The following is a 27031-nucleotide window of genomic DNA, read 5'->3' as shown; positions in this document are numbered from 1 at the left end:
CTATCCTTAAGAGTTAGAACGTTTTCCTAATACCTAAGATTTAGGTTAAATCTCCCTTGCTGCAAATTAAGCCAATTGTTTCTTGTCCTATCCTCTGTGGACACTGGATCACCATCCTCTTTATAACAACTTGTTATCTGAAGACTTGTATCTCCCCTCAGCCTTCTCTTTGCTAGAAGAATTTCCACATAGGTCATACTTTCTAAACTTGTGATCATTTTGGTCACACTGGTGGAAACCTGTTCTTCAGACATGCTGCACAGCTGTGCAATGTGAGTCGCACCAGTGTCAATTTGTTGCATTGGTGTGAGTCACTTTTTACACCTGCATTGGTAGTGTCTGAGTGAGTGTCTTAGTGCAAAAAACCTATTGGAGGCAAGCTCCTACGGTCATGGTACAAGCCGAGTAAAACTAAGGAAAAAAGCTTTGAGGCAAAAAGTTAGGTTTTTAAGGCTATTTAAGTTTCAATACATCATCTTATCACTGTTCACTACTAGCCAAGATTCTACACATGTACTAAAGACTAGAAAAACTGCATGTTATTGTATTGTATTTAAGAAAATGTGATCAAGTAATTGGAGACAGCATTGTAATAGACATGCACATAGGGGCAGCATTAACACACATACACCAGTAGGATTCTAGGGGGCTCTGTTCCTGGAGAGATCCTCTTCTGGATGAGTTCCACAACAATAGGCGTTCATCAGTTGTGGTTGAAGATGAAAGTGTGTTCGAGATAGCCCAAGCATCCTAGCCAAATTTTAAGTCTGACTAATTGCATTCTGCAAAATATGTCTGTACAATTTCACCGCAATCTGGTGTTCTTCACTTCTTGTCCTGAAGGTGGTGTCGTACTGCACCACTGCCCCGTTCTATCTCTGAGGCAGCCGCATACTTGTGAATAAAGGAATTGTATAGTGCACGCTCTCTCTCCAGAGGCACTTTAAGGTAAGAGGCACTATAGTAAAATTGCTTACTTGTGGCCGTTCAAAGCAGCATGGTGCAGCGGAGTGTATCCAGTACTGTCAACACAGTTCACATTTGGTCCCCTCCAGATGCTGCAAGATAAAAATCTCAAACAATAAGTCATGTACCAAATTTAGAGGCAGCCAGCTGGCAAGGAAAAGGAAAAGTTTCTGCAGAGTTCTTATGCTAAGTCTCTTATTTCAAATCAAGCCATAATAATGGACTGGCAGCTGCAATTAACTGCAGTAAGGCAGAGAACAGATATTGCACAATGCTGTGTTAAACGAGGGTAACAAACGTTACAAAGCATAACAGAGTCATTAAGTAGACTCACTACTCAGCATTCCTCCCAAAGATCTGAGTTCTGCAGCCAGAGGTTTGCTATTCCCTCACCAATGAATATCCTTAAGGCTTCTCAACAGTACATTAGATCATTAAGAAGTTTTAAAGGAACATCGGTGGCAAAAGTCTATCTAAAAATTAACCACAAGAACAGGTTCAACACCCCACACCATCAACCCACAACTAATCCTCTCCCTTCTCTGAAGGATTTTCGTCAGCTGGAGGTCCCTTTTCTCAATGGTAAAAACCATTAAAGGATACATAAGTGGGAGATTAGTTATGGGATACAGAACGTTTAATCTCTAGATCACTTATGCAAGTCCACTCTGAGTCAGTGGTGACCAAAAATAATCTCCCTCTGACAGCTGTTAGTGAGTCTGTGTGAAACAAGTAGGTGGTCTCAGAGCAGCTCCAAGAACTACTGTCACAACTGGCCTGCCTTGTTGGCAGAGTGAGACCAAGAACTTAATGGGCCATGGAGAATTAATCTTCTCTTACTCCTTAGAAGCAGCCCATCTAGAACAGGATTGAAATATACTGACACAGCCAGGGGAGAGAGCATGTGGGCAGGAAGTGCGCACTACCCTTGCCCATGATGTAGTAGTAGAAGGAACTCAATTTCTAGGGCTGCCATGTCTGGCAGCTTTCACCAGCACTTAAACCTGCTTTTAAAAAGATGGGATGGGTACATCTGAACTCAGACATGCTTCCAAAGAAAGCTGTAGACTTCCATCTCTAAGAGTGCCTTCTTTTATAAGCCCCTTTTTGCTGCACATTGGCCTGTTTTGAAACCGATGCATTCAAAAGTACAGTATGATTAATTAATTGAGCCTAGAAAGGCTCCCATAGGCATTTTTGTTTGGCTTTTTAAAGAGAAGCAGGACTGGTGCTTGGTTGCCCTCCTCCCCTCCCCTGTTGCACTGTCTTAAAATAAGAGTGAACTGTTGCTGTTTATGAACCAGGGCTGACAATATCATTTCCTCCACAGCACGTAATCACTGTGGCTCATGGTACGATACACAGGCAACACAAGCAGTCATTAGGTTTTCTATAACAGTCATTACTCATGGGCCGCTCGCCAGAAAAATGCCACCCCCCACACACTGCATCAACTCAGCAGAAAGGAACTGGGGTAACACAGGAAGGGCACCAAACCAATTGGGAGTCCTATGTAGACCAAGCAGGAATTCAAATGTAAACCAAACAATTTGCTTCCCTCATTCTGACAAACATGCTCAAAAACTTAAGTTGGCCTCCCCAGCCACAAAATACATCATTGACGTTTGTTCCCATCAAGAGAACCCACGTGATCCAGCGGTTAGACTGTTATAAAAAGCCTTCGAGACATAGATAAAGGACAATAAGCAGTGTAGAGAAAAAACAACGGCCAAGGGCACTGGCGGGGAAGAGCAAGCCATGAAATCTACCTTGCACAAAGAGAAGATGGGACTTCTACTTAAATGTCCTATCCAAATACATCCCTACACAATAAACTGCATAGTCCTCAATATCTACCTCAGAAGACAGACAATATAAATCCTTAGGCTGTACACCTCATTGACGACTGGAACGCAAGAATATTGGCTTCCCTTTTCGTAGCCCATGCTGTCTTCCCCCTCAGAACACACTTAGGGACAGTGCGTAAGATGATCTGGTCCCCAGAATAGAATTGTTCCTAGAACTGTACAATGCATTCCATCCTCAGAGGGACTGGCTTAGGGGCCTGAAAGTCAAGACTTCTTAGGACCAAATACAGAGACGAGATAAAGAGCTCTAGTGCAGTGGTTCTCAATCATGGGTACACCAGGAGGGTTGCAGCCCCCCGGATGGGGGAGGGGTCACGGGACAGGTTTAGTGGCAAGCGGGGCAAGTGCCCAGGGCCCCGCAAAGCTAAGTTACATGCTTCAGCCCTGCCACCTGGGGCTCAAGCTTCAGACTAGGCTTACAAGTGACAAACGGGCTCAAGTACAATATTTATATTCCAGTCAATTTGAGAAAGTCAGCCCTTTTTCAGTACTGGTGTGCTGTGACACTCATCTTTTTAGGTCTGATTTTTGTAAGCAAGTAGTTTTTAAGTGACGTGAACTAGGGGTACACAAGACAAATCAGACTCCCGAAAGGGCTTCAATAATCTGGAGAGGTTGAGAACCACTGCTCTAGTGGACTAAGTCTGAAGCTGAGAGTCAAGAAGGCCTGGGTGATTCATCCCAGCTCTGCTGTTAATTCACCGATCTTGAATTTTGAAAGTACAAGCAATGCAATTTCCCCGATACAAGACCAGTATCAAGGCACTACTGTGGAGCATATGTAATCTAGAAGACAAAACCCACATGGCGAGATCTATAGGAAGGATTCTTGCCTTTCTTGCCTTCAGTTCACATACAGTATTTTCACTAGCCCTCAAGTAGTACTTCTTCCAGTCCCTGTTTCCTGCAGCACAGAATGAATGAAAATGAAGTGGTCACTGAATGCGTACAGTACCGCAGATACTGCTAGCATCACTTGAGAAGCAGGGTTAAAGCCCTGGCTGTGAACTTTTGAGACATCTTTGCGTCAGCTCAGACAGAATAAACTACAGGCCAGAATCCAGGAAGTGCCCTCCCACTTTCAGCTGCCATGAAGCCTGAGTGGGATTTAGTCAATTCTAGAGCTCTGTGGTTTCCATTTGGCAGTGGGCTCATGGAGTGTGGTTACCCAGCCAATTTATTGCTGGATTTACAGTGGCAATTAATGGTTAAAATTATGGCAGAGCCACTTGTTTTTAGTCTGGGCAAGGTTATAAATGTTGTATCTGCATATCCTCTTTCATAGATTGTGCTAACCTGAACAAAACCAGAGCAAATTTAGCTACTTGGCATAAGGACAGGAAATCAGAGGGGTATAGATTCATGTTGTGTACACACACACACACACAGCGCCCAATGCCTGCAGTTAACCACCACCAACACTTAGTACCTATGGTATCTTTCATATGAAGATTTCAAATTACTTCATGAAGTGGATCATTTTTATTATCCCCATCTCAGAGATGGGGAAAACGGAGACTGAAAATCAAGCGACTTGCCCAAGGTCACAGCAGTATAGCAATAGCATACTTGGCTCAGAAGAAAAGTCTCAGAGCTCTGAAGCAGCCACACTTCTGACATCAGAGTGTAAATCTTTTACAGATGCAGAGACCACTTTTCTTACTAGGAAAACAGGGAAGAGGGCAAGACCTTGAATGTGGAGATGGAGTATTTCCACCAGGAAGGCTTGGCTTGTTCTTATTATGAGGAGGTTTGGCTGTTGCAGGAGTCTTTATGGTATAATTTTGCTTTTTAAAAAGCAATAAAAGGTGCCCATAGTCTGCAACAGGTGACTTTTTATTCTTACTAATGGAAAGAAATAAAACTCCAACTAGCCCACCTTGGTCAAAAAAAGGTCAACTCATCCCAAGGCCTAGAATGAAGTAGGGATCAAAAAGAGAAACATTTATCCTTAGGTGTTGGGATTGTGACGGAAGTAAATTAGTCTTCTCTTCCCTTTGCTCCATCTTCAGCTCCTCCTCAGTTAAAACTGCTATATAATTATTAAGCCTTCCTAGAAACCAAATCTTTGTTTATTAGGAAAGGATCAGTGCATGGCACTTGACACAAACTGAGATACTGAGTTTTTTCTTATCAGATCTAGACACAGTAAAGTGACTACATACTATGGTCTGCAGAGACCAGACTTTGAGAGGACATTGGGATGGGAGTATTTCTTTGTGGAAGATGTGCCTTTTCCTCAGAGCCGTTTGCAGTATCTGGCATAGTTACAGAAGAGGAACAATCTGAGTGGCACCTCATACCTTACCTGTACAAAGAGTGGGTATGCCTACACTACAAATTAAAACCTGCGAGAGTCCAGGTCAATTGGTTCAGGAGGCTCAGGCTGCAGAGCTAAAAATAGCAGTGTAAGCATTTGCACTCAGGCTAGATCCTGGCCTCTGAAACCCAGGCCCCTCACCTGCTCTCAGAGCCTGGGGGCTCCAGCTCAAGCAGGACAGTCTACAGTGATATTTTTAGCCCTGCAGCTCCAGCCTGAGCCAACGGAGCTGGGCTCTGAGACTCAGTACCGCAGGTTTTTCTTAGCAGCATGGACATACCCACTGACAGAACTGTTGCAAGGAACACCACCCTTTGACCGCACAACTGAGGGAGCTTACGGCGCGGATATTAAGGGGTTAAAGTTAAGCATTATGTAGTCAAGAGTGATTGTAAAGTGGTTGCGGACAGAAAGCCAGAGTGGGAAAGGCAGCAGGCAGTTGTCATAGGAGGCTCAGATAAAGTTTTAATTAACTGGCAAGTGTTACAGTGCTTAGAAATTTGGTGCAGTTAGAAAACAGAGGCCTTTACAAGTGACAGAAGAAAGTTATTACATATTGGGGAAGAGTTACAAGCTACAGAATAATCTGTTGGTCATGTCCATTGATATAAAGAACACAAACGCACCCATCGAGTAACAAGATCTCTCAAATGGGGATTTGATACCCTCAGAGTCTGAAAGGACTACCAAGAGGCTTCAAGGTTTCAGAGAGAGAGAGAGAGAGAGAGAGAGAGAGAGAGAGAGAGAGAGAGAGAGAGAGAAACACTTACATGCAGTTTTCTCTGTTAGAGTTCATTCCCATCCAACATTGCTAAACCATTCTTGCCAGGGCTGGCTTTTATCTTTCGATCTGAAAGAGGCTTCTGAAGAGTCATGTTCTTTTTAGTAGTCGCTCATGCAATCTGGTACTGTTCTAACTAGGAGGACTGGATTGTGGCATTTTTTTTTTTTAATTGCCAGAAAATACATCCCTAGTCCTCCCTGCAAAGGATTCATTCTCCTCTGCTGCAAGTTGACATTTTGCAAAAAACACCAAAGACCAGCCCTGAAGTAAAGTCCTCTAGGACCTGAACCCTCACATTCGGAAAACTGAAAGGAAATGCAATTTTGACGACAATCCAAAGCTTCTGCATCATGGAAACAGAAGCAGTGCAGATCTTTGGTGCCAAGCAATTCGAAAGCCATTGCACTAACTGAGATAAATACTTGGTGTGCGCAGAGCCACTGAGAAGCCCAGAACAACAGAATAGAACAGGTTTGCATTGCTCTGTACTTGTACTTGTGTTCACTGTCAGAAGGTGGATGATTCTTATATCATGTTGGAGATGGTACTGTTCCCATAAGCATTTTGAAATTTTTAAGCACTGACTTTGGACTCATTAGTATCCAAGTGACGTTCACTGTCAAACCCTGTTCAGCTAACACCATCTTTTTAACAGGTTTGTTTTCCTGGGGACAGAGGATGAAGAAATGATAGTGCATAACTCCTCCTTGTAACAGTCCATTTCAAGAGGCATTTTAGAACACATACAGCAGTAAAAAAAAAAATCAGACATTAAAAGCCCATTAATTAAGTTGGCTTTACAGGCTGAAGACAGGAAGAACCTATGGGAAATCAGAACACTGCATACCTGTCTGAGGGGCTCAGCCTCCTTTCATGGAAACTCAGCTGACTTCTGCCTTCAATCGCTGACCTTTGACTGTGATAAGGTAGAGCAAGATATGGGCCTGCGTCTCCAAAGAGAAAGCATAACAGCCAACAGCATACAGACAGGAATGAAATGAGGGGAATAACTGCCTTTCAGGGGCATCACCCCCATTTTTATAGATGGGGAAAACTGGAAGAGTAGCATTAAAATTAGCTGCCCAAGGCCATAAAGGAAGTCAGAACTGGGATTAAAATTCATGAAGTCCCACCTCTAATAATACTATGCCCTGCCCGCAGTAGGCCAGAAGAGCGCTGACCAGCTTAGAAGTCATTACACCTGAGTTCTATTCCTGGCTCTGCTGGGGAGCACTGGGAAAGCTGCTTAAAGCACAATTCCTCAGTTTCCCAATCTGTAAACCGGAGATAAAAATATTAAGCTACTTTGAGATCTACAGTGAACACAGTTATACTCTTAGGTATTGAAATGATGGAGGGAAACTGTGTCCACTGTATGAAGTGTTACATGCAGACATTGTTATTAAGCTATTTCCCTGATTAAAGAAAAACAAAACAGCATTCTTATAATATTCTGCGCCTCACAGCGTTGAAAGAATCATGCAATACAAGTTTCATATAATTTTCAGACAGCTAAAAGAGCAGAGACGGTTTGAAGCAGAGCTGACTAGCTTTCTGTGAATGGTTTGGTTTTTTCCCTAGCCTTACTTCAAAAAGTTTTTTCGATTTATAATATTAATCTTTGTTCTGAAGACACCAACTTCCCAGCGACAATAATCTGGGACTGGTCTCCCATTTCTTGACATCAGCTAAGGAAGAATTTTACATGTTTCTGATATCCATATTAAATGCATTTAAAAAGGAAGAACACTATGGAAATAAGGCAAGTCCTAAAAGTTATAACATCCACCTCTTCATACAGTTTTTTCTGCTCTGCTTCTCTTGCTTCAGCAAGTACCTTTGGTCCTTGGCATTTTAACTATAGCTTCCTGTTGGGGAAAATATCTGAATAAGGCACATTGCTTTAGGACACTAACTGCCCCCCAAACACTTTTTTTTTTTTTTTTTAAACCAACCTAATTTTGCCCACCCCCCGCCTCACCATCTACTTCTTTCTGCCCACAGTAGCTGATCAGAAAATCATCCAGGAGTGCTGTGCTTGGATCAAGACGAAAGTACCTCAGCGCTACTTTCCAACAGCAAGTAACAGAAGAGTCACCAATACATAACCTGGAGTCTCATTTATTATTCATATTAAAGGAGCATCTGGAAATCCCAATTAAGATTGGCGTTGCATTGTCCTAGGCACTGTACAGACAGCATACGGCAGTTTTCCTGCCTTGAAGAATTCACATTATAAATAGTTGAGACAAAAGGTGCTAGAAGTAGAATTATCCCTACTTCAGAGGTGGGGAAATTGAGGAATAGTGAGAGTAAGAGACTTGCTCAAGGTCACAAAGGAGGCCTAGCAGCTGGCAATTAAGCCCAGATGTTCTGAAACCTCATTCAGTGCCTCAACTACAAGCTCAGGTCATGAGATAATAGTAGTTAGAGTTGGAGACTTATGAGCTCATACCACCCATTATTCTCAAAGTGTAGAATACAGAGTTAATATTACTTCCTCAAGACACCAGATCTTAGCTTTCCTAATGCAAGACCGTCCTCACCTTTTCGTATTTGCCATACATACACAGGCATGGAAAATGAACACAATGTACCTCAGCAAATGCCTGACACTTTTACAGTGATTTATATTTTCAAAGCATGCTATAAATATTTCTTAACAATGCTGTGAGGTAGGTTATTATTATGCCTATTTTACAGATAGGAAATCTTGGAAAATAAATATATGGCAGAACTGGGAGTACAACCTTTGACTCCTCGTCCTGTGCTTTCACTGTGAGACAACGCTGTCAAAGGGACAAACATCTTAAACAGAAGGAGTCCATGTTGCCTTCTGTACCTTTAGGGGGGGAAAAAAACTCATTGGAAAATATTTTTCCAGCAACCTAACAGAGTTCAAACAGACAAATTATTATAAAGCTTGGCTTTAGCATTTTACAACTGAAGTGCCTTATCAATTATGAAAACAAATTCCGACATACTGTATCAGATGTGTGTGGCCATTTAATCCAAAGCATAATTATATAATGCATTGCAGAGAGTACAGGCATTCTAAATGCATGCATTAAGTGTCACTTAACATTCCAATCTTGTACGGGAAGCATTTGTCACGTATAATGTTCTCCCACTAACATTTGTGCCTTAAATTTTACCAGAAGAGAAACGCTAAATAAATGAGTTATTGAATATTTCAACCACCACAATATTGCCAAGCATTTTACAAAATAGGGTAGCAAGCAGCTAATAGAGACTCAATAAGGGAGACCTTTGTCACAAAGTCATGTTATTTTGAGGGTGGACTATTGTTTAGATCAAAAATCTCCTCTTCCTTCTTGTGGGATGCAAGAGGCTATAAAGCCAACTTGCTGTGTTTGAACGGGTATGGAAGGGTGATGCAGGACGTTTGACCAGAGAGGATGCAGTGGAGCAATGTGTCATATCTACATTTATGCTGTATGTGTCCACAACATAAGCTCAGGACTTTAAAAGTAAATACACACACACACACTAGCAGCAGATCTGGAAGCTACCAAGGACCTCAGAGGGGCCATCCCCAGCCAGCTGTTTTGATTAAAAAAAGGACACAGTTAAAGGAAGCAGGAGCTAGATCACAGAGCATTCCCAAAGTTGTCAGGAATGCTTTATGAAGCCTTAAGTATTCCAGGCACTAAGCTCTTCTCCTCAGCATCAGCATTTACCCCTGTATGAGAACGACTCAGAAAGGACAGGCTATGGAGTTCATCCAGATGACAAGGGGAGGAAGACAGACTATAGCAGCCTTGGATCTACCAAGACTGTGGGGCCCACACATGGCTGAAAACATGCACTGTATGCACTAGTGAAGTCAGCGTTAAATGACTCCCAGTCACTACCTGCCAGCCACCCATTCTCCCAAGTCACACAATGTGACCTGAAAGGGCACTGTGAGAATGCAATGCCACTTCTACTCTCTGGTGCCTGCTACGGATCCAGGCAGCTACCAGCTGTGCTCGATGCTACCTACTGCTTGACTTGTTGCTGTTTGGGGCCCTAGATCCCAAATTTCTTGTCCTAATCCTCCCACAGTGACAGCACTATCACTTTGCGAAGCTCAGGCAGACACTGCAGATTGAACGTCGTCTCAAAGCTGGCCACACAATACACGCTGCTCCCTGAAGAGGGGTGGATGTAGGAATGCATCTTCAATAGTACCCACCCATTGGTACCCTAAATTCAGCATTCATAGCATCAGCTCAAGGGGGGAAAACCAAAACCATCCAGTGACAAGACCTATTAGGATGCAGAAAGGAGCAATATATCTGGCAAACAGAAAAGCAGTACCTTTACTCTATGTCCTGCACGATGAGTTCCTGGCAGATGGCAATTCATGGCAGCTGCACATACAAATGGGACAGAGACAATCTTATTTGTGACTGCACAAACACGGAATACCTCATCATCGCCAATAATCATATCCAGGTGGTATCTGTCATCTACTCTGCCACTGGAAGCAATTAACTAAACTGGCAACTCAGACTTGGATACCTAACATTGCTGTGTCTAAGCCATGCGAAACAAGTTGTTCCTGGAATCAGGTTGGCCACAGTGATGTATTCAGGTTTGCAATTGCACAGATTGGAAGTGGCAGAACACCCTGATTATTGCAATCAACATGCAGAATAAGAGTTTTATATTGTCGGTGCTCAATTACTTACATAGTGCTTCCCTCCACCCAAAGGGCTTCAGAGCTCTTCATATGCTATGAAAAGATGCACTACTGAAATGCAGCCACTTCTGGTTGGAGGGCAGCAGACAGGTGCTCAATTAGCACACAGCACATTGCACAAGAACAGGAGAGAGAAAAGTTGGTAGTACCTACAATGAAAACCACATTGGGATCTTTAACATCTGTGCTGAGCACATAAAGTGATATGTAAAAGAGAGTCAACTGCAAGAAGAGAATCTGACCCGCCTAGGATTTGAACACATGGTTCTAGGAAATCTGGATATTTCCACTTGATAGTTAAGCCACCCCCTCCAGTCGGAACACATTGAACAGTTATTAGTGGTCATCTGACAAACATTCAAAATTAATATAGGTGCATACACTAAATGTATAGGTATTTACTAACTGCAGAATTTGAACAGTACATATATAATAATGAGTGAGGTCTTTCCAAAATGTATGAAGAAAGTATGTCCCACATACTGGGGGAGAGGGGGGTATTTAACAAAAACTTTACCCATGGGGAACATGCAAGTGATTTCTGTGGGGGTCTAGATTTCTATCCAGTCAGCACTTCCTGTGTTTAAACTTCACAGCTCCAAAATTAAATGGTGTGTGTCAGTCTGAGCAAAGCAGAACCGGTTAATCTGAGGAGAAACTAATTCACACACAGGAGACCACAGAACAGCAACAAGAAATAAATAGACCCAAAGAACAGGCTGTAACAATTAGACTACACCCTTTTTCCCCCCACATCAGAAAGGCATGCCCAACCTGTTGGGAGTGCCTGGGTATGGGCAGGCATTCACAGAGACAGAACAAGGAGTATCTGACTGTGGTATTCCCAGCTAAAGCAAGCAGGTGAAGGCATGCTGGCAGTGCTTTCCCCTACTCTAATTGCATTTTGCTATTTTCAGGAAATTTCTTTCAAGTGCAGGGAAAGGAGAAAGATTTACTAGTGCACACAATCTTTTCCAAAAGCACCTTGGTAAACAGAAATCTTGAAAACTAAGCAATGGAAGCCTGTTAAACAACAAAAAACCCCACATCTTACATTGTTAAGTGGTTTCCTTGATCAGGTGTTGTCCTCAGCAAAAGGAGGATCCTTAATTTATGAACAACAAGGATGGGACGAGTTTGTTTATTTAAAAGTTACATCTTAACAAGCAGCATTACTGTTTCTGGTACTCAGGAAGTGTTTCTCCCCAGCCTCCCTTAAACAGCCGTACCTACTGACAAAAGCCTTTAAGTAGACAGTTTTGTAGATTTGTTAGCTTCTAATGGGTAGTTCTGGGACGTTCAATGCAGGTTTCCATACAATCCATACCTGAACTACCCAGCTGTATTTAATAACACTGCTTCCAATGGACCTATTTGTTTTGATATAGTTTAGAATTAGGGTTTTACTGAAGATGTGCCCATCCAAGTAATATACAGCAGGAAATCACATGGCCCAATAACCCGCAACCATCACTGCCAACCAATACAGGAAAGACAGGCTGCATAAAGACAGGTGACCTACCCAGACATTACTAAGGATGTGACACTGGGGCTGAGAATGCAAAGTCTCCATCACAATGGATGCCATAAGTGAATTTGACAAAAGGCTGACAGAACAAGCAGAATAAAATGTTGCACGCAGGATCTAACGAGCAAAGCAATCAGACCCATCAGCAGAATGCTTCACAGGACAAGCAGACTCTCTCCAGGCAATCTGAGAGACGCCTTTAATTCCTCTAGGGATAAGACTTCACCACCATCATCAGGCCTCCAGGTTCAGGCAACATCCTTTAGACACAATCCTAGTGTTTTCCTGCAAGTCCTTTATGTTGGGCTGACCCGAGAGAGTTTTAACTCAAAACGGAGAGACAATTATGGCTCTAGGAAACAGAGGCCTGAATTCTGAAGGCAGCTGCCTCAAGGGGGAGAGGCAAGCAGTAAAGTTTAACATCAGCAAGTCTTAATTCCACATCAGCTATCTTTAAAGCAAATAACTAACTATCTGAGCCTTCCTGGCAGCCAAACTTGGGAGAAGAATGGTTAATATAGGAAGAAAAAAGGCAAAAATTCTATATGCATATTAAACATGAAAACCCAGGCATATTTAAGAAAAACACCTCAGAGCATTACAGCAAGTGACCCAGCTCAACTCCTTGTGAGAAAGGAAACCAGAACGGATGAAAGGAGAAATCTGAGAGCAGCTTTACGCTGTTACTATAACCAAGAAAAATTTGGGGTGAGCTTGTACAGAAAAAAAGATTTTTTTTTTTTTTAAATCCAAGATGCCAATACGGAGATTTATTTTTCTTTCCTTTTAAAAAAATGAAGCCAAAAGAAACAGATTTTGCAGATTATGCATCCGATGAAGTGAGCTGTAGCTCACGAAAGCTTATGCTCAAATAAATTGGTTAGTCTCTAAGGTGCCACAAGTACTCCTTTAGATTTTGCATAAATGAAAGTGAAGCTTGGTTCCAAGCCAAGTTGTCACCCAGCCCAGTTTCCACCACCGAGGCAAAACTTCCCTTTTAAGAGGCACCGATTCTCTCCTCTAGGAGTGGCGGGTGGTAGAAGATATGTAGTCTGACAAAACCACAGAGAAGCAAATCAGCACTGAGTTTGAAAATAAAGGTTTGAGGCATACAGATGGACACTTACTGAATTACTCAAGGAGAAGCCAGGCTGTTAAGGCCCAGTTCTGAACATTGCTGGGGCAATGACCAATCACACTGAGAAAGTTCAGGGATTCTGGGAGCGATTTGGTTCCTTTCTTCAGAGATCGTTTCAATCTGTCACCTGACCAAGAAAGCGGTTCTGCTGCGGTTTAATCACAAACCACCCTCCCCCGACCGTGGTGCATATTTTAAATGCGCACATCGTAGTTAAGGAGATTCAAACCCTTGCGGATGGAATTAAAAGCATTTACTTCTGGAATTTTCCTCCTGTGCATGCCCTTTTTGCTTGGAGACAAAAAGTGATCAACTTCTAACCCTCCTACCTTCACATTAAATTCCAGTACATACAAAGCCCTGAGACATATCTGACCCCCTGCAAGAAATCCATCCAGTGTCTTTTTTCCAGAGTACATGGAGAAGGGAGAGATGTGTTATGACTTGTTCTGCTGGGGAATTTCAAGAGTTCCATTTTATCCTTCCACAGCATTTAAGCCTGTCAAAAGGCTAAAATAGGGCTTACAGTTTTAATCAACCCTCCATTTCTCATTTAAGATGCACATTTACTCCATCACTCACTCAGAGTAATTTACTTACATCGCTCCAGTGTCACAATATATCACTCGGTCAGCTTAAAGAACTTAATCCTATCGCACTTTAAGTGCAAGACACACAGAACAGAAAGGAAACATTTGCAATCTCCTACAAGGCAGGCACATGGGGCTGGTTTTAAGCAAGAGCAAGACAAGCAGCTGTCTGGGGCTCCTCCATCGTCAGCAAACTCTTCACTTCCAGAGGCAGGACTGGCAGTAGGGGGACAACCCTGCTACCAGATTCCTTCACCCCTCTGCTCCAGCATCAGGACCAAAAAGGGGGGGGACTCACTGCTCTATCCTGAAAGCTCAAGGGCCCACTCTTATTTGAGGGTACATAAATTGCAAGGCCAATGCTGTATTTAGGCCTTGCCTACATGGGAGATTTATTTTGCACTACCTTTAGTTCGTGCAAATTTAAGCGAGACCTGAGTTCACACAATGCAGTTCTTAAAGCATATTAATTGGCCCCTTAATACTGATCTATAATCTACTTTGAAAGTGGATTTAGTTAATCGGTGGTTGAATTAGTGTGGACTAACCTTCATGAGAACATATCTCTAGCTTCACAGTAACTTGGCAGAGCTCCAACAGCCATCCCACACTGCTCTGCATTATACCAGGACCAGGCTGTATTTACCTGTGCACCCACCACTACTCTGGGTTGTAATGCCCAATGTCAACTCCCTGTTTAAATGCTGGCACAAAGCCAGGACTGGTCCATTTGCTGTACAGAAACTATCATACAAGACATTCAAAGGGAACAAAAGCTAACACACCAGATGCAGTACAAGACAAAGTTGTCTGGCACAAGAGCATACCACACCACGAGTACCCAAGTATCTGACAGAGAGGAAGTCCCCCCCGCCCTCCGGTACAGAGTATAGGGAAAGCAGGGGACTAAAGAAGATCCAGAGAGCTGAAATAAAGGTGTGGATTTGCAGCATGTCCTAAACCAGCCAATGAGCAATTCTGGCAGCCCCAAGAAGAAATTCCATCAAAGCCCTGCATGAACCTGGTACTGAAAGTGGGTTCACCCGGCTGGACCATAACTAACAAGCAGTAACCAGGGGCAAGAGGTGTTCTCCTCAAGGGCCTAAATTATTAAATACCTTTATACACTAGTAGACATGAAACTAATCTTTGGCTCACTGGCAGCCAATTCAGCTATTTGTATTACAGTGACCACAACTGGTCCCACTGGCAAAGACATAGCAAGACAGTCCCTGCCCCAAAGACCTTCCAATCTCCATGTCTATTTTCCCTTACAGAGCACTAGCTCTGGACCAAGAAAGCTGACTGACCTATACTTTGCAACTACCTGGGTATCCAACACTAACACAGCTCAAGACTCAAGCAACGATCCCATCAGGGTAACTAACATGCTTTAGAAAAGCCAACATTTCAACACACACAGCAAAACTACACAACTAATCTTGCAGTAGTTGAACAATTTTGGCCCCTTGCTTTACAACACTGAGGAGTTTAAAGTACACCAGAATCACTTCATCCACTATTGAAACAGAGCCACCTCTGGATTGGAGCGCAGCAGCTCTTTAACAGCCTACAGCAACTCTGTACAAGTTAGGATACAATTTTGCTGCCCAGCTGAGGCACCAGCTAACAAAAATCTACAAGATCAAAAACGGTAGAGACCCATTATAAAAATTTACTTTTCCTCAGCCTCCCACCCCTACTCTGAATCTCAGACAAGGTTTCTGTGGATTACGCAGCCTGGGCCCCTGGTTTGAGAAATCTGACAATCACATGCTCAGCCACCAAGACTGCAGGATTCTGCTACAAATTAACAAAATAAATAGGCTTTTTTTCTTCTAGAGCCGCCAGCCCCAAGTTAAGTTCCCATTACGGAAAGGATAGCCCTGCTTTTATCAATGGCCCCCTGGCACTAAAAATGCATTTCTCTCAACTTCATATGTGAGGGGTGGGGCGGGAGTGGGGAGGAGTCAGCTTTTACCTAGAGCATTATGTAACAAGAGAGACAGAAAAGGATGGGGTAATTTGTGCACATTACGCTACATCAAAGAACAACTCTGAGCAGAAGACAAAATAAAAAGCCGTAGGAAAACATCAGGCCTGCTTTGAGTGCACACGTGGCTTTTTATTCCTAGAACCATTACAGCCACTCGCTCAGCAACCCATTCACATTACGGGAGCATTTCCAGCTGATTCGACATAACGAAGCAGCCGAGTTCACACACTTCGTGAGCTCTACACACTGGTATAGATTGCAAGGGGGGATGGAAGGAGACAAGCGCCACATCTAAACGGAGCTTCTCCAAGAAAGTGCAATAGATTCAAATCTCAGTGCAGGTAAGGCCAAATGGTCAGCACTCAGCAACTGGTGCTGTACAGGGGTGTGCAAACCTACAGGAGCCCTGCAATCACAGAGGAAAAGTCTGTGGAGCCAAAGACCCTATTTAGGATTTCTATGTGAATTTGCCTCCTCCAAACAGCACCCTCTACAAGTTGCCCCACAAAGCAGCATGCTGGCAGGGCAGGGGTAGTGAGAGAAAGGGAAGCTAGTCATTTTTAAATGGGGTTGCTTGTTGATGTTCCAGTCACAGGTCCTTGGATCCCTTCAGCTCGCCAGGAGATTTATGTCTGCAGACTTCAACCCTCACGACTTAGTAAAAAGATGGAGGTGGAGGGAATGCTCCTCAAGAAAGTGCTGAGGAGAGGGGAGGGGAGAAGGAGAGGGAAGAAATCCTGACTTCTGTATTTTAAAAAGGAGACAAATTCATCTAATGCACAGGAATGGAGTTAGGACAGTCTCACCTACTGACTCACTGTGTGACGAGCAATACTTTCAGACCTGGGTGCCTAAAATTTCAATAGCAACTGTGGCTACTCAGCGCCTGTGGGAGGGGGTGGGACTACAAGCCATTCATTTAGGTGCCTAAAAACTTACACACCCAAGTTTGAGAAGGGAAACAGAGGGTCACACTTTCCTACCTCACAGGAGTGGTGGGAAGTTTGACCAACATTTGTAAAGTGCTTAGAGATCCTCAGAGGAGGGACAGGGAGGTGTGAACTTTTATTAGTACTTCAAGGAACTCTCCCATATTTCACTTAGCATCAGAATGGAGTGCATGTGGATAGAAGGGAGTGCAATTCTTCTGTGGGCACTACATAAACAGAGATGCACTGAGAAGTTCATATATAATACTCCAAAGCTGACAAATTCATAGGCCCTTCTTGATAACTGGAATTGGCACCATCAGTTAAGTCAATATTCCTGGCTCATCATTTGAATCAAACAAGTTTCCCGTTTCAGCTCTGCCGGGAGAAAGATGCATTAAAAGCAGGGTGGATAAAAATCAATGATTTAAAAATAAAATAAAAATCCGATTTTTATTTAAATCAGATTTTTTTGATAAAATGCTTTTTGAGGAAAACACAATCTCAAGATCATTTTAATTAAGATAGATATCTTTGAGCTATAATGTCATCATGGAACAGGGATTATAAATTCTAATTCTATAGTATGAGACAATATATTCATGTAATGTTTAAGAAAAGTTTTGTAAATGAGTTCCAATAGTTTATGGATTAGGGACCCAAATTTATGGGGTTCCAGGGGCTTCCATATAGATTATTTAGGTTAATCTTTCTATCTACCCAATGGGACTCAGTGCTCAGTCTAGAACATACCATCAGAGATGCTTAGTTTTGCAGTTTTCAAACTCTGGATTTGTGTCTCCAGAGGTAACATGCTTGTTAAAAGCAAAAATGTTTTCAAAATAAATCAATATATAGAAGTGAGAAATAACAGACCTCAACCCTAGTGTCCCTCTGAAAATTTGTGTGTACACAGTCAACCCCTTACCTCGCTCTAAAAGTGCAAAATTTCAAAAAGTTCAATGAATAGACGATTCTTGAGGGTGGAATAGATCTGGACAAGGAGAAGAAGTCTGGAGATAAATGTGAGAAGGGAGGGACAGGCAGTAGAAACAAAAGTGCAACTGTTTGAGCAGCATATTCCAGAAGTCTTAAGGTCTTTCAGAGTGCAGCCTTCATTGATTTGAGTTCTACCATACCATTCTCTCAAAAGAAGGGAAAAACTATAATGGCAGCAGGCCATAAAAGAGACCCAGTCTGGGAATTTTTTAATGAAGTTCCTCTACCTGTGGGTAAGACAGGCATGTGTGCAAAATGCAAACAGTACAACAAAGAAATGCAAGGCCTGGTTGCCCTAATGAAACATCATGAGAAGTGTTCCTTCTCAGGAGGAAGCCGCACTGAAGATGAGGGGAACATGTCTGAACATGCAGGATCTTCAGGTTGTTAAACTTCTTTATTTCATACTTCTTTCTTAAAGACTGCCTATCTTCCTTCTGGACTATTCTTTAATTCTCATGTTTGAGCAAATATGTAGTTGTTACGCTATGGTACTAATATTTTAGATGCAGTTGTGATAAAAAATAAATAGCTAAAATAGGCAGATCATCCTTTTACAATTTCACCTTTAAAGTAGTACTGAGTGTCAGTGAATGCAATGAGTAATACTAAATGAGCAGTATGGTGGTCATAATTAAATAACTACATTGACTTATTTTGTTTAGGAGAACCCATCCTCAACATACAGGATTCTGAAGACTCTCCACCTTCAATATCACCATTATTTTCTGTTTCAGAGTTATCTGCCAATGATAGTGTTTTAGTCACATCATGTATGTCACACAGAAAATCCTCCAAATATTAATGATTAACCTGTAGCAAAAAGAAAAATAAATCTCCATCACCCAGAAACAACCATAGATAAGTTTGTGATAAGAACCAGCAGATTACAAAAAGAGGTAATTGACGAAAAAATTGCCCGGTTTGTTTATGCCACAAATTCTCCTTTCCCTATGGATGAGAACCCACACTTCATTAACATGGTTCAGGCACTAAGACCAGGATACAGTCCAACCAATGGAGCAGATGTCACAGGCAAATTGCTGGATAAAGTGTATAAAAGAGAAAGTGAGCAGCGTGCAAAAGGTCTAGAGGGTGAAATTGTTAACCTGAGTCTTGATGGGTGGAGCCATGTCCACAATGATCCTGTTGTATGTGCTTGTGTAACAGAAGAAGGGAAAGTCTTCCTCTCAGAAACAATTGATACACCAGGAAATGCACACACAGCAGAATACTTACAAGTAGCAGCAATAAAAGCTATAACAAACTGAAAAAAATTCCAATGTCTAGTCTGCAGCTTGGTCACAGACAATGCTGCAAATGTATCCAAGATGAGAAGAAATTTAGAAAAAAGAGTGAAGAGAGTCTCAAGTTAATAACATACGGTTGCAGTGCTCATTTGATGCACCTCCGAGCCAAAGACTTCAGTGTTCCAGAAAAATAAAGGCTAATGTTGTTGAAATTGCAGAATACTTCCGTAACAACCATTTAGCAGCAGCTGCTCTGCAAATAGAGGGGGGAACCAAGTTAACTCTCCCACAAGACGTGCAATGGAACTCAATAGTGGACTGTTTTGAGCATTATATCAAGAACTGACCTAATCTGATGACAGTTTGTGAACAAAATGTTAAAAAATAGATGGCACCGTCACAGCCAAAGATCTCAACACTGGACTTAAGAGAAAGGTTTGAACACAGGCTGAGTACCCTGAAGCCTATTTCTGTAGCCTTGAACAAAACGCAGGGAAATGGTGGTTTTATTGTTGACACTGTTGAAATTTGGAAGGAACTGAGTGAGATCTTAAAAAGAGAAATATGCAATGACAGTTAAATTACAAGCACTAAAAAAAAAAAAACAAATGGGACAAGCACCGTCTCCAGCTCATTTTCTTGCAAATATTCTCAATATTGGTACCAGGGTCAAACCTTAACTGCTCAAGAGGAGGAGCTGGCTATGACATGGACATCCAGCAATCATCCATCCGTAATGCCAACTGTAATAAACTTCAGAGCTAAGGGTGAACCATTCAAGAGATATATGTTTGCTCATGGTGTTTTAAAGGAAGTTACACCAGTGAACTGGTGGAAGTCACTTAAACACTTGAATTCAGAGATTGTTGAAGTGATAATCTCACTTAGCAGCAGTGGCTTCTGCTGGTGTAGAAGGAATATTTTCTTCCTTTGGACTAATTCATTCCAAATTGAAAAATCGTTTGGAACCTGCAAAAACAGGAAAGTTTGTTTTTCTTTTCCAGATTATGAAAAACAGGAGAATGAAGGTGAAGATGACTGAGTTAGCTACAGAAGCCAATATTTTAAGTTTCTCATGCCAACTTGGCTGACAGTCTATTTAATTTTTTTTTTAATTTTCATTTAACTACTTTAAACAGTTTTAAAAAAAAACCAACCTGATTTTAAAAAACTTGAATGTTTAATAAATTCAAATGCTTGTTTTCTTAAAATATTATATGTTTGCTGTTGAAGAAAAAAATCCAGACTACATAACGTTGTTTTAGTTAAATAAAACAGTATAAATGTCTGTCTGGTGATGTTCTCCTAATACAGCATGGCAAGAAAATCCTCCAAATATTAATGAATAACCTGTTGAATGAGAGACAGTTCACCTCCCAATGACTTCATAAATATCTGCTTCAATTACCTTTGGTAAATGAAATAACCAATCATTCACTTTCTGATATAGCTGTAAAACTAATCTGAAAAGTTTTCAAAATAAATCACTTAAAAAAGGTATAGTGTGTACCTTCTAAAAGTGAAAGTTGTGAAGAATATGTATTAAGGTTATAACCAACAAGAATGCACTTTTACGTAGAAATCCATGACTAAATCGAGCCTTCTTGATTAGTGATTTAAATCAAATCCACCCTGATTTAAAGAAATAAACTGCATCAGTATTCAAATACAGCAAGTATTTCTGTACAATATCTGCCCAAGTATCTCACTGGCAAGGTGAGTAGCAGAGATGCTCAACATTGTCGCTATGATGCAGTCAAAGGAAACAACAAACCGTATGTCAAGATGGCATGTTCTACCAGGCTCTGCTGAAGCAGGGATCTTTTGGTGAAAGGCTGCTCAAGTACCAAACTCAACACCCTCGAAAGCGTGCTCAACACTACCTAAATCTTAACAATGGCAGAGCCTTCTAAGGAAGGGCTCTCCTTATCTAGGATATTCAGCTTTATAGATACACCTATCGTTCCTCCCTGCCTTAACCAAAAACAGCACTGGTCACACTCTAAGGGCTGATCTACACTGGCACCCTACAGCACTGCAACTTTCTCACCCAGGGGTGTGAAAACACACACCTCTGAGCGCGGCAAGTTTCAGCGCTATAACGTGCCAGTGTAGACAGTGCTGGTAGCTACGCCCCCTCATGGAGGTGGTTTTTTAGAGCCTTCTCTCCCAGCGCTGTGCTGCAATATACAAGCCATGCTAAAGCGCGTTGCCAGTGTAGACAAGCCCTAACTTCATCTACAGCCACCAAACTTGCACTGCACTGTCTGTTCCTCCCAATTTATTTTTGGTGGGGGAATGGAGGGTTACTTCCTCCTCCCATACAGAACTACATAGCTTCAAAAGCTCAGCTAGATTATGGCTAGCAGCTACATAGCTGGCCCCTGCTGTTTCTGTTGCTATCTACAGCTCATCTGTTCTGTTCCCCTTGGCAATCAGCAGCCACACCAAGGTGAAAGTTCAAGGGTAGCAACATTGCCAAACAGAAGTTGTGCAAAAAACACTGAAGCCTACAGATCAGCACATAAGCATGCTACCTAACTCATTAGACCGTTCATCTGCCCCACCTCCGCCAGCCCCATCAAATGAAAGCCACACACCAATTAAATGTCTTGGAATGGCAGGAAGCATATCGCACACAACTAGCTGCCTAGTCTATGAAACAGACACGTTACTTGTCAGATAATGTCAACAACCCTGAAAAAACAGTAGTTTCTTGACTTGTTTAAAAAAACCCTACCAGAGACCTAATCAGATTCTCACCTGGCATCCTCATTGCTTATCAGAAAAATTACATTTTCACCACCTCTGAAACATAAGGCATCCTGGCTAAGCTTCTGATTAAATGGTATGTAGCTGCAGAAGAACTGTGGCTCCAGTTTCTCTATCTCCCTTGCACCAGCACAGATTGCTCATCTGTAGAGCCCTACAAATCTGCAGATAACCACTTTACATTGGCAGATGCGGATGCCCTTGGACCACGTTTGCGGATTGGATGCGGACACAAATTTTGTATCCGCGCAGCACTCTACTCGTATGATTTACCAGCCAGAAAACCTTTTCCCCCGACCCTAAAGCAGCCTGTCCAATGACAGCTGCCCTTGAACGCTCCATTTGGTTATCATGCCCTGCAGCTTAGCTAAGAGAGTCTCTAGCCCATGGCTTCATTTGTAACATTACAAGCCCCTTCGCTTCAGTAACAAAGTGGTTTCTTTTGTTTGTCTGAAATCACTGCTTGGGGTTCCTCTAAAATTAATGCATGGAATGCTAAGTAACACAGCAGAGTCAGCATCAGGTCATTTCTGAACTGGAAAGGGAAAGGAACAGGGAACCAGGCTGATGAGTAAAGAAAGACTCTGAGAAACAAAGAAAATAAGATGCAGGCTTAGTTTCTCCCCTACTCAAAGGAGCAACTGAAATTAACCAATCATTTTGTACCATTAATCACATGCAGACTACAGAGACCAAAGCCACCGAAAAGGGTGGACCAATCACCCAAATCACCACATTTCCCTCATTGCATTGCCAAGATCAGTAAGTTCAGGCTTTCAGAAACCCATTAGTTTATTAAATCTCTGAACTGTGTGGGTAATGCTCTCAGTCCTGTCTATGCACTCACTGAGAGTGGTTTGCTCCCTTATCTTTGCAGGAGACTCTAAAAAGGTCTCCGTTTGGGGGAAGGGGTGGGAAATCAGGTGGAAAGAAAGGAGTTTTTATGGTGAAAGTTTAAGCTACAGCAAAAGGGTTTGCTTTAGTATCCAAGACCAAATGTAAAGGAACACACAAGGCTCAAGAATTAAAAGTATGGAGAGACTACTAATATTAAAAGGTTTGGGTAGACCCTATTCTCAGACAAGCATGTAATCTTCCCTGTCTCTGGAATCAATGACAATACAGCCACACAGTGATCAAGCACTGTTTCACAGTCTATTTTAAGAAGTTAATAGTGGCGCAGTAAACAATCAACTATAGGCAATAACTGTCTCAAACTGGAAAGACAGAAAGCAAGGACACAAGAAATAGATAACTGGCAACTGTGTGATACATAGTCATACTTGACAAAGTGACTATTTACCACACAGTCTCCTTTAGAAATAGCAGCTTGATGGGTTGCTTAAGTGGGTACCTACAGAATGGGTAGCAGAAACACAGAGCAGATGGAGAGTAAAAAACAAAGTGGATAAAGTTACATAACTACAACTTGGAAGGGGATATTTACAGACTATATGATACAGTATCTTGACCTTGTGCATTTAAATTTGAATACCAGCATAGCACTGAGGAGAATAAGTCATTTTACTACTGGGACTATATACCAAGAAGGGAGGAAGCAACAAAATTGACTTAGTTAAGGCTTGCAGGACAAAGTCCTAAAAAAGCAGGAAGCGTGTTAACCACTTTGGCTAGCATTAATAGGCCTAATGATGACATTCACAAATATATCAATGGAAAAAAGCAAGCAATAAAATGCATAACCAAAGTGGCTGACATACTCAATCTCTCTTGAGATAAAGAGAAGCGTAGACAAGTAATGACTACTTTACAGACCGCTATTACAAAGAACAGGTAGATTTGGAACATGTGACTTACACAAAAGTCAGCCAGTCCAGATGACATGCATTATATTATAGATTAAGGGAATCAGCTAACCCACTATTTTGGAAGAGTCATGTAAAACTGAGGAGGTCTTACAAGACTGGAGGAAAAGTATACCCATCTTTTTAACTGGCACATTTCAGTGCTATACTTATAAGCTTGTATGAGGAGTAAATAATGAAACAGGTAGTGAGAAAGAGATGGGGTCCTTCGTGCAGGTTTCACTGTATAGCTACCCTGTGACTATGAGGTTCAGATCAGGTGATGGATTCTGGACCAGGTTGCTCAATCAGGCTCTGCTTTGCCTGACAGACCTGACAGACTTCTTGCTTTGCATGCTTTCAGAAGGCAGCATTGGCAGGCTTTTCATCTTGGGCTGTTTCACCTTTTCTGCAAGATTCCCATCTCCTCAGGAACAAAGACGACTATTTTCTTGAGTGAACATGCATCAGATAAACTAACAATATTGAAAAGCTGCATACCTTAAAGCCCTTAAAACACCTGCCTGCTTATTTGAAAGGGCACATGAACAGCTAGATACAAGCCTTTTGGTCTTTTTCTGGACTTGTTAATGCAGTACCGCTAGCCACAAGTTAGCTCTGGTGGCAAGACTAAATGAAAAGATTTCTGAGCCCAACACAGTTTTAATGCATCAGTCCAACATACACGGCACAAATGAATTCTAAGTACCCTGTGTGGGGACAAACTCCGTTACCCTACAAGTTTTGCACTTAAATCCTGTATTCCGTCGTTATGTCTAAGTAGGAACAACTTACTTTTATATAGCTACTTGGATCCCAAAGCACTTAAACAGCTTGTGAAGAATCACTTGCCCTCCACCATCCCTGAAATACAGTCATTTCTAAGGCAGAAAGCACCAGCTGTTTATCAGCAGACAGCAATGCTACACAGTCTGGGAAAGGAATTAAAGATAATCGAATCCAATCAAAATTTCAGGGGGAATTTAGGGAGGCAGAAAGCAGTAACCCAAATACAAGTTTGACCCGTACACTTGTGAAAAACACTTAAAGATATTTAGTTACCTCAAGCGCACAATGTTAAGTCTCATCTGAAAGACAAAGCTAAGATCTAGTCATTATTGCCTTCAAACACCATCCTAAGGAGCACACAGGTAAGGTCCAGCATTTAAGGTCCACTCCACAGAGAGAAAAGAGGACTTGGGTAAGCATACAATGAGTTTTTCATGCATGATTTTAAAAAGCAACATTAGAGGCAACACCTGTTTAAACAGGTTTCTGAAGGTTAAAGTTTAAAGTTTCAAATTGGGCTGTTTTTTGTTTTTAATACGTAAACAACCCTAATTCCCACACCCACACTGTTTTTCACCAAATTCAATTTTCATATGAACCAACGTGGCTGATTGCAGATAAAACAAGCTATTTCCTTTGAAGGCCTCGGAGCAGAGAACATCCTGCACAAAGTGGCTTCTTTGAACATGAGAATCCATTCATGTTTAAATAGTGGAACAAGAGAGCACAAGTCAGAAATTGCACTTACAGGAGGAAGAAGTTTTGTGCAATAGAATTATGGTAGAGAGCATGCAAAAAGTTACAAGGAGCTGGGAGACTGAACAAAATATTGGCTTCAATCTCCCTACTTGCTCATTTAAATTTTTGTTAATCCTTAGTCTTGAGACAGACATTTCCAAGTAACTTCCATCCTTCTTATGACTTCCATGTGTGGATTTGCTACAGAACGGCCATACCTTGGGTCAGACCAAAAGTTTATCCAACCCAGCATAGAATCATAGGATATCAGGGTTGGAAGGGACCCCAGAAGGTCATCTAGTCCAACCCCCTGCTTGAAGCAGGACCAATTCCCAGTTAAATCATCCTGTCTTCCAACAGTGGCCAATGCCAGGTGCCCCAGAAGGAACGAACAGAACATGCAATCAGGAAGTGAGCCATCTCCTGTCGCCCATTTCCAGCTTCCAGCAAACAGAGACTAGGGACACCATCCCTACCCTTCCTGGCTAATAGCCATTGCCTACCCTCCATGAATTTATCTAGTCAAAGGCCAGAGAAAGCAGTTATCTGAAAGTACTGCACTCCTTTTGAATCCATGTTGTGTACCTGAGCCAATTCACAATAGCAGAGAAAGATCTTAGTGCATCTAACCCAAAAATGGAGTAAGCAAGTGCTACCCAGCCTTCCCTGAGGAGTCTTAAGAGGAACTGGAATCCTGTATTTAACATACAGCATAGGGGGGTTGAACTTTCTTATTGTTTCATAAGTCTGCCACTTGACTGTTCTCTTTACGCTGGACCTCTACCACCATAATTAGCAGAACTAGGTTAAAAAAGCACTTCACATACTTAGGATTCTAAGCTGAGGAATCTTGTTTCTAGGTTAGCAGGCAAGGCAGGACAGAATGCCTTCCAGCAACTCTCATGCACAGGGATCCTTTCTAATTAAGGCAGCAACAGGTGTGTTGCACCAACATGCATCTCAAAGTTAGATTACTAGAACCAGGTTTTTAAGCCAATTCCCAACTTTCTAGGTCTTAAACATAAGTGAAAGGGATAGTGTCAATCAAGTGTCAATCCCATTTTTCATGCAGGATCAGGCCCTAATGCTTCACATATTCCAAGTTCAGTAGTATTTTCATCTGTTTTTAACTGGCAGGAGATAAACCTAAGAAACTTTTAGATATGTACCTTTAGCTTTCTAGCAGGCTGGATTAGGGCTTGAAAAGCCCCATTTTTGTATGTTTCAAATGTTAACAGGAACATGAAAAAGTGTTTGTAGGGTGGTGCCTACGGGAAGACTACAAAATATTTTTTAAACACTCATTGGTCTCACATAAATCACTATTTGCATTTGCACCTAGAAGCCTCAACCAGGACCAGGAACTCACAGTGCTAGACACCATACGTTCATGCAGACACATGCAGAGCAGGACTCTTGGCCTGGAGTGTTTCTAATCTAACTAAACAAGAAAGAAAGGATAGAACAAAGGAAACACTGTCCCCATCTTCCAGAGGTCTTGAGCCAGAAAGAGTAAGTCATCTGGTCAAGTTCACGCCATCTTGGTTCTGCCACAGAACAGACTGCAGATCTCCCGAGTCCCAGTTCAGTGCTTTACTGCACAACCACTCTTCCTAAAAAACCCATGTTGACTTCTAAAGTTAAGCACAGCAGGTAAAAGAGCTTTTAAAAACCATGCGTGTCTCTACATTGATAAGGCTTAAAGCCTTGCAAGGATGAGGTTTGTTTGATGGGATTATGTTTTAAAAGAAGCCATTTTATCTCGACGACAAATCTGGAAGCATGTTTAAGATTAGGATGAGGTATTTCACCTAGTTTTCAGGTCACTTAAATATTGGGTGTGAAAGACTC

The 27031-nt window shown here is 42.0% G+C and overlaps 1 protein-coding gene across 6 annotated transcripts in view; it reads right to left on the bottom strand.

Moving 5' to 3' along the window:
• ANKS1A (ankyrin repeat and sterile alpha motif domain containing 1A) overlaps positions 1 to 27031 on the bottom strand; it is a 155266-nt gene that overhangs the window by 108764 nt on the left and 19471 nt on the right. For all 6 annotated transcript variants that reach the window (XR_012155829.2, XM_073320116.2, XM_073320117.2 and 3 more), the window contains exon 2: positions 978 to 1058. Coding sequence is in view for 5 of the 6 variants with exons in the window: in XM_073320116.2 (XP_073176217.1) it covers positions 978 to 1058 (81 nt within the window). In the remaining variant the exon portion in view is untranslated. The remainder of the gene's footprint in view (positions 1 to 977; positions 1059 to 27031) is intronic.

The sequence above is a fragment of the Lepidochelys kempii genome, chromosome 21 (genome assembly GCF_965140285.1).
Source record: "Lepidochelys kempii isolate rLepKem1 chromosome 21, rLepKem1.hap1, whole genome shotgun sequence".
NCBI classification, from domain to species: domain Eukaryota; kingdom Metazoa; phylum Chordata; order Testudines; family Cheloniidae; genus Lepidochelys; species Lepidochelys kempii.
This window is presented reverse-complemented; position numbering and strand designations above follow the sequence as displayed.